This window comes from Protomyctophum parallelum (assembly GCF_964188405.1).
Source record: "Protomyctophum parallelum genome assembly, chromosome: 19".
NCBI lineage: Eukaryota > Metazoa > Chordata > Actinopteri > Myctophiformes > Myctophidae > Protomyctophum > Protomyctophum parallelum.
This window is the reverse complement of record NC_139717.1, coordinates 17,119,254-17,128,157: the sequence shown is the minus strand read 5'-3', so window position 1 is coordinate 17,128,157 and position 8,904 is coordinate 17,119,254. Positions and strand designations below refer to the sequence as shown.

The window sequence follows — 8,904 nt, the reverse complement described above, 5'->3', positions numbered from 1 at the left end:
TCCACAAATGTACAATCTATGCCAAGGTGTGAATGATGAAGCAGATGCTGCTCCGTTTCCTATAACACACTTTACGTAGGTCTATCCGCAAATTTGTCACACGTCTGTACATGCGTCAGGGTATATCACGCATGGTGTAGGACAGACAGGTGGGTGGAAACTTGACAAAGGGGGGCTGGTTGTGCTTACTGAGAATTAACTAGGAAACAAAGCTGTGGTCAATGAGAAAACGGTTGGCTCAGAGGTGTTAAGTTAGTAAAGTAACCATGAATGCGTGTGTGTGTGAGGCCTTAGATGACATCTTCAAAGGAAATAGAGATATATTGGATTGTGTGCGTGTGCGTGTGCGTGCGCGTGCGTGCGCGTGCGTGCATGCGGAATAGATGCATCCTAGTTTTGAGCTAATGCTTCTGTTGCTGTGTTTTGAGTGTTGCAACTACACACAGACTCTGCATTTTACAATAATCAAGATAAAATGTTACCGAAGGTTCTATTTTTTAATTCAATGAATCGTTGAAAATAGTTATTAACTCAGTGGTGTCCTAATGCATTTGCTTAAAAAAAAAGTTAATGTCTTTGTATGCCTACTAGGGGTGTTAGTGTAACGATATAGTAACTGTATCGAAATATCAATTTTAATTTAAAAGTATATACAGCAAATATCGTATTGTATCATTTGACTTTGTATCGTATCGTTTTGCAATGACAATCAATTTCATCAATACTAAGTACTTGTGCATTGTACTTAGCAATTTTAAGAAGAAGAAATAAAATGTACTTTTCCATTCCATATAGCTACACTTGGTCTATCGATAAATGTGTGTGTTCATGTCAAGGCGTGGATTTGTCCATATATGTGTTCAAATACAATGTCCGTCTATTTGCCAGAGAATCACTGTGTTTACTTTTTTATATCCATAATAAATCTTTCCCTTAAAAAACCTGCACTATCCACAAGTTTCAAAGTTTAATGTATTTGCTAAATTGTTACTGTATTGATTTTAAATCTTTGAATCGTATATCGTATCGCCATAATGAACCATTATCGTCCATGTATCGTATCATCAACCATGTATTGTGATACGTATCGTATTGCTGTTCAAATGTATCGTTACACCCCTAATGCCTACGTTCAGACCTATGGTTATGTTGAGAGAAAAGTGATTTGAATTATTTTATTTGGATCTGCACAAGAGGCGCAATACAATAGACCCAAACACTGATCAGAATTAGGTTACATTATATGGTCCAACCGAATAACTGCTGCACATGCTTAAAACACAGAGGAAAAAAAGATAGCACATTGATGACATACTATTACTTGACACTACTAGACAGGATGTTTTGCCCATAATAGCTGAGACTTCCCAAAATAGCTGAGACAGAACAGTATTTAGCCAACTGTTTTGCATTTGTCTTTTGCAATCCACCCAATTGCAGACCCCTGAGCACAAGTTTATGGACATGGCCCAGACTTCTAAATACAAGGACAATAAGTTGACAGGTATATCCCAAGACCATAATACGTTCCACCAAAAGCTGATATTTTTGGATGTAAAACAAGTGTCCATATATATACAAATCAAATGGGCAGACTATTTCAAATATAGTGACAGTTTTTCTAATTGCATTGATGAACATCAATGAATATCTTGTAGTGAATTGACATGTGTGTCATTGTGATCAAACCAGTCTATTTTTACAGTGCTGTGCAACATTCTTGTTGTCCTGTCCTGTACTCCTGTCTGAGACCAGGTCCACCAGACGGTCATGTCTGGCAATGTACAGTCCCTTATAGTGGCTGCAACCATGTGTGCGACCGTTTCTTTGTCATGTGGTACTGGATGTAGGATGCAGTGTGGGTCGAGTGCTGATGGGTACCAGGTTGCCAAGTTGAACTCGGTCGGCAACATCTGTAAACGGGCTTTAATGGTGAAAATAAGAATGTCCTCACCTATGGTGTTATTTAACAGTACAGAGTGTGATAATGAGTGGTTTGCAAAGGGAAGAAGAGCCAGTTTTCCCACGGAATTGATTGACAGTACACACACGCACACACACACGCAAAAGCTTTACTGTGCAATAATCAGGTACATCTATATAAATAAAGATGACATGACAGCTACAGCTGTGTGCGGACATACTTCTCATTTCTCTTTACTGTGGCTGTCTGGTCTGTCTGGTCTGTCTGTCTGTCACAAACAACAAACAACAAACTACTGTCTGGAGTGCCGTGAACATCCATGCTTACCAGGTAATGGCACCAAGTCATTATAGTGACCCAATGTGCTTTCCTCTAGGTTCATCTAGGGGGGACTAGCCTGGCTAATAAGCCAGACTAATATCACACAAAACTGTCGCCGGCAAGCAATTTTCTTTTGCCAACGGCTGATTGGGTCTGGCTTAATAGCCAGGCTGATGGGGGACCACCATCAGGCCAACATTCCCACTTTCACAGTCTCACAACATACAGTATCTCAAAATCGAATAAAGGTGTTTGGCATGAAACTTTCTCCCTATCAAGAATGCTGTTCTGTCTCAAGCCAAAAATCCAGACCATGCATCCTGGTGTCAATAGCTGTTATTGTCTACACATATCGATGTACTTTCTTTCATCTCCAGCGTCACTCTATACTTCTCTTAATATATTATCCATCCATTTTATTTGCTTCCATCTGTCCTTTTGCCTGTAGAAAAATTACAAGCATGTGCAGCATACTGTAACTACAACACAGCATTTGATCAGATGTACATCATTGCATGAGATCAGGATGCGTACACACACACACACACACACACACACTTAAGATGAGTGCATTAACACGTCTCTGCTTTCCGTTCTCAAGATAATCATCTACCTCGATGCGTTTCCTTAATTCTGTAGGTATAGGCTACCCCCCAGCCCTGTGGCCCGATCCCCCCCCCCCCCCACACACACACACAGCTGACCAGATACATATATAAGTGCAACATACAGTATACACAATATACACAGAGTCTGCAGAGAGAGAGAGAGAGAGAGAGAGAGAGAGAGAGAGAGAGAGAGAGAGAGAGAGAGAGAGAGAGAGAGAGAGAGAGAGAGAGAGAGAGAGAGAGAGAGAGAGAGAGAGACAGAGAGACAGAGAGACAGAGAGAGACAGAGAGAGAGACAGAGAGACAGAGACAGAACTTGGCAGTTATATAGTCTTCTCTAGACTGACAGCAGACTACTACAACCATAATCTGAGAGGATGAAGAATGTACCAGTAATTCTAGCTGTCTGCATGCTGCTGTTCTCATCTCTGGATGTCCATGGGGCGGACCGTAAGTTCATTTAGCACACTCTGTCACTGCAGTTTTAATCATCATGACTATTATAGAGACAACACAATTGTGTTTTTCCGTGTTATTCCATTACATGCACCTGCCCTGTGTCTGTGTGTCTCTGACGGTCTCACTCTCCTCTCCCCCTCCCAGACGGTGTCAGTCCAACCGAGTGCTGCTTCCAGTATCGCGACAGTCGCCTGCCTAAGAAGGGCGTGGTGAAGGTGCAACACACCAGCAATCACAGCTCTATGGATGGAGTTGTGTGAGTATATACTGTGTTAATGCTGAAATTTCGGCTATTTTCAGCAAGTGTAAAATCAGCCATTACGACGGCACTAAGGCCCGCCAAAACACATTTTAGTTGATTAAATGAACTGTAGATTTAGTCGACTAAATTCTTATGATATTTAGTCGACAAAAAATAGACTAACACTAAAACATTCCAGGTGACTAAAACTAAATGAAGTTTCATTCAAAAGACTAAACTAGACTTAGACTAAAATAGAAATTTGCTGCCAAAAACAACACTGGTATTGGACACATCATACAGGTGCATTTAACACAGGGGTTCTCAAACATGTTTGGCTTAATTGGGACACACTTGTAAATTAGGGATGCACCTTCTTGGCCGATACTGATGAACCCCATTTAGGACCGAGTCCGATTCTAAAAATGCCTTCTAAATCCTGCCCTAGGTTTTCAGAAAAACTTCAAATATTTATTAATAACATTACCAAAATATAATGCTGTTAATTAATATATTGTACATGGTAACAAGAACCCCAAACCACAAGGGGTTCCCATCCTGAAGGGTATAACGACACCAAATGGGGTTCCCGTCCCAAACAATTTAGCCGATAACGATACAGATGTATACGTTTATTTTGTTTTTGTCGTTTTTATTTCCTCCTTTTGTGCCAGGAAAACAAATGTGTCTTCCAGTACAATAAATAAATGTTCAATACAATAAATAAATGTTCAGAATCTACAGCTTGGTAGGCTACAGATAACCAACACACCAACATAGCCAACGCAAAATGTATGCTTCTCAACAACAGATAAATACAGGCTATACTGCCATCGGTTAATGTCAGTTTAATTTGAGGAAATACACAGATATTGACTGATAACGGCAGATACCGATATGTGGTGGCATCCCTGCCTGTAAATAACTTTTTCATCCACAGCACGTTTGAGTTACATTGTTACTATATAGCACCATTATGTCATATTAACAGTAAGTAAATGTGCAAATATTTCCCCCTAAAATAGCCTATACAGTACATCACGAGGAAAACATGGGAGAATATTTGTTTCACCACTTAAACCACTAGCCACTTTCACCAAAAAACACTTAAACCACTTTCACTGCTAATTTCAGAGCGCAACCAAGCAGTAAATTGTTTACGTCGCCATCAAGTCACGGCCAAACACATTTTGGTCGATAAAATCAACTGTGGATTTAGTCTACTAACATCTTATGATATGTAGTCGACTAAAACATTCCAGATGGCTAAAATATTGAAATGTGGAACTAAATAAAAATGTGTCTATCTCCGTCTGTTCTAGACTCACAATGAAGAATGGTGCCAGGTTCTGTGTTGACCCAAAACAGAGATGGGTCAAGGACATCATCACCCACATGAAGAGTTAGACCATGATCTATGTCAGGGGTGGGCGTGAACTTTGAAGCTGGAGAGGTTCACTATAGTCAAAATGTGTTGCACTGCGACGCGTTTTGAGATGGTAGATCTGTTATTTTTGCTATAGCCTATTTGAATTGAAATCCTGAATATCTTTTTTTTGCTATTTTTTAATTGGAGTCCTGAAAAGTTTATTTTTCATTAAATGTTGCATGTCATTAAGCTACTGATTTATATTCTGAAGTAGTTAAAGCGGGTCATGTTTGCATGTTTGGAATTGTAACAGCTGAAATCAATAATATATCAGTATTCCGATATTAACATATGCAGGCCGCATTAAAACCCTTGGACTGCCAATCCCAATTTTTTTGTTTGGGTAACAAATTGGCATATTTTTAATTCATCGTTTTAACATACAAGAAAGATCTGGTGGTTTGAAAAGATGTTTTTTTTTTTTTTTTTCATTGAAAGTGTATTCTCTCGAATTGCCACCAGATGGCGGGAAAGCACAATTATGCTGATTTTGGCCAAAATAGACGGATCTTCCTAAGTCACTTCCGGTTCAACGATCAACAACATCCTGTAGTATTTTGACCCTAGTCAATAGCTTGGCTGGTCCGGATTGCTAAGCTAATGCTATATTTTTCATAACTAAGTCAAATTAACCTCAAATCAACCCCAAAAGATCGCAAAATATCACATTTTTTACAGCGACGCACATAGAGACGGTGCACGATAGCGCACGATCACGCAGATTTCGGCAGTTTTTTTGGTAAATTACATCCAACATTAGTGATATTAGCGAAAAAATATAATGTTTTGCTCTTTTGACCCCGCGATAACTGATATTGATTGTCATTCCGATTAATTCCGTTTTTTCCGTTAATTGTAGGCCAGGGGTTAAGTGAAGGTGGGGACCAGTACGTAAATAATGTCAATCTTTCCTGCAGCATGCCACAAGAGAATATCCGTTTCCATGATTAGGACAAATTGAAAATAGTATTTGTTTTGCATAAAAAACATTCCTTGGCCTAAAAACAGCACATTTGGGCACATTTTGGCAAGTGGCTATGGCCGAATTTAGGCTAAGGAGTGTTTTTCGTGCAGATCCATTGTGTAACACCACAGATGCCCATGGATTATTCAGAATAAAGACACTAGACTGCCCGGCAGATTTGGCAATTTTTTGTTTTTCTCAATGAATGTGGTGCCCAGACGTCTTGGGCACCACAGGGGGTGATTATAAAGACGTCTAAAGATGTCCTGCATGGGCACACAATGTGTTAAGGGACAGAAATATCGCTTTTGTGGGACGGGAGGACGGGATGGGACAGGGTTTTAACTTATTACTTAAGTTGCTGCAAATGCCTTGATGTCATATTCGACCATAGGCCTAATATTGCCTATTGTTTTGTTATTAAACCCCTCTGGGGTCTCACATTTGGTTTGAACCCATTTAGGCCTGACGTCGAAATTTAAAAAAAATCTTCTAAATTCTGGCAGTTTTCTGAAATACATATGTTTCTATATCAGTGGTGCTCAATATCATGTGGAATGCATCATGGTGTATGGTTCCTTCAGCTGTGGTTTGAGTGTTGCTACTGTACTACACCCGCCTTATTTGACCTGAGATCAGATTCTAAAAATGTCTACATCCTGACAGTTTTCTGAAAAAGCTATGTTTCTATGTCAGTCGTACTTCGATCTTATGAGGGTCCTTGCCTGGTTCGGATGCATTTGGGTGTTGCACTTTGAAATAGCGTTAATCGATTAATCACCGTTAAGAAATGAATCAATTAAACTGAACAGTTGGGTGGTTTTCTGTGCCGTCTGTGCGCGTGACTGTGGCCGAGGAACGCACATGTGGGCCGGTAAAAAAAAGGTCCCACCCCACCTTGGTAGCCACAGAAACGTCTCTGCTTTTGCATGTGATGTGACAGACAAGACAAGACAGTGGACTTTTCAGTTAATTCCTCATACAAAGATGCCATTGCCTGGCCCTGTATCGCAAATGGTCAAATAAATATTTGATTAAGGAATATAATATCCCTTTTGTATTCTTTCTGTATATCAGCAAAGTGTAGGCCTAGATTTTTATGTTAAGACATAGAGGGAAATGAAGATTCTCAGATAAAAAACAAACAAAAAAACCAGCACTTAAACTAACCGGATAATCAATCGATAAGGTTATCAAAACTGATAAATTATCAATTAATGACTTTGTCGATAATTCCCAGCAGGAATGCTGCTCTGTCTCAAGCTGTACCCAAAAGCAAAAGTCTTCTTTAATCTCTCTTTCGACTACTGCGTCTCTCATTTTACCGAGCCAATATTTCCTTGCTTCTATTACAATTTAAGCATTTAGCAGACACTCTTAATCCAGAGCGGGCCTGTACTCTGTTACTTAGAAGGAAAAAAAAACTCAGGAATTAAAAAGTACTATTGATTATTATTGACTATTGATTTCAAAATGTATTTAAAAAGGAACAAAAGTAGAAAGTACCCATTATGGAGAATGTCCCATTTCACACATTTTCTAATGTATAAAATATATTAAAAAATATATATTATATTTTTTGAAAATAGCAGATCTACTTGTAGATCATCTATTTTCAAATAGCCAAAATAAATAATAATCAAAATCTACAAAGTAACTAAAGTTTTCAAATAATTGTGTAAAAGGAGGATGTAGGAGTGTAGAAGTACTGAAAATTGGAAATACTCCAGTAAAGTTAAAAAAAAAACCTCAAAGGGGGATAGTTCACACCCAAAATGAACGTTTCCCACGTTGTTTTTGCATTCCTAAGCCACTAATTTGAGGAGACTCTTTGCTCGAGCCTCGAGGGTCAACTCAACTTTGACTCAATGTTGACTCTTTGTGATATCTCACTTAATTGGCCTCACTCTCCCCTGCAGACAGCTTCGGTCCAGATGAGTGCTGCTTCGGCTTCTACACCAAACGGCTGCCCAAGGACGGCGTGGTGACTTTCCAACGCACGGGCACTCAGTGTGTCAGTGACGGCGTTGTGTGAGTATACCGTATACGGAGACCAGATTCTAATGTCTTCTAAATGTTTTCTGAAAACCTACGTTTCTATATCATGTGGTTCTCAAACCATTTCATGTCAACGATCCCTAAAGATTATTATGTAATTGGCCCGCCGACCCCCCCCCCCCCGCGGCATGTTGCGTGCTTCTTCAAAACCACGCAACTTCCACAGGAAATGGATTGAAACGGCTGTGGGGGGGGGGGGGGGGGGTCGGCGGGCCAATTACATAATAATCTTTAGGGATCGTTGACATGAAATGGTTTGAGAACCACATGATATAGAAACGTAGGTTTTCAGAAAACATTTAGAAGACATTAGAATCTGGTCTCCGTATACGGTATACTCACACAACGCCGTCACTGACACACTGAGTGCCCGTGCGTTGGAAAGTCACCACGCCGTCCTTGGGCAGCCGTTTGGTGTAGAAGCCGAAGCAGCACTCATCTGGACCGAAGCTGTCTGCAGGGGAGAGTGAGGCCAATTAAGTGAGATATCACAAAGAGTCAACATTGAGTCAAAGTTGAGTTGACCCTCGAGGCTCGAGCAAAGAGTCTCCTCAAATTAGTGGCTTAGGAATGCAAAAACAACGTGGGAAACGTTCATTTTGGGTGTGAACTATCCCCCTTTGAGGTTTTTTTTTTAACTTTACTGGAGTATTTCCAATTTTCAGTACTTCTACACTCCTACATCCTCCTTTTACACAATTATTTGAAAACTTTAGTTACTTTGTAGATTTTGATTATTATTTATTTTGGCTATTTGAAAATAGATGATCTACAAGTAGATCTGCTATTTTCAAAAAATATAATATATATTTTTTAATATATTTTATACATTAGAAAATGTGTGAAATGGGACATTCTCCATAATGGGTACTTTCTACTTTTGTTCCTTTTTAAATACAT

The 8,904-nt window shown here is 39.5% G+C and overlaps 1 protein-coding gene across 1 annotated transcript; it reads left to right on the top strand.

The window, feature by feature from the left end:
- The first annotated feature begins 3,174 nt into the window (after positions 1–3,174).
- Positions 3,175–5,167, top strand: LOC310877287 (C-C motif chemokine 3-like). The gene is made up of 3 exons (XM_083791098.1): positions 3,175–3,303; positions 3,457–3,568; positions 4,876–5,167. The coding sequence occupies exons 1-3, from the start codon at positions 3,231–3,233 to the stop codon at positions 4,958–4,960; spliced, it is 270 nt and encodes an 89-aa protein (XP_083647224.1). The 5' UTR covers positions 3,175–3,230; the 3' UTR covers positions 4,961–5,167.
- The last annotated feature ends 3,737 nt before the right edge of the window (positions 5,168–8,904 follow it).

Bases quoted from the DNA above. Each gene is read 5' to 3' on its own strand.
- LOC310877287 (XM_083791098.1), top strand. From the start codon at position 3,231: ATGAAGAATGTACCAGTAATTCTAGCTGTCTGCATGCTGCTGTTCTCA. The intron at 3,304-3,456 runs GTAAGTTCATTT...TCCCCCTCCCAG, and splicing joins GGATGTCCATGGGGCGGACC to ACGGTGTCAGTCCAACCGAG. The intron at 3,569-4,875 runs GTGAGTATATAC...CGTCTGTTCTAG, and splicing joins AGCTCTATGGATGGAGTTGT to ACTCACAATGAAGAATGGTG.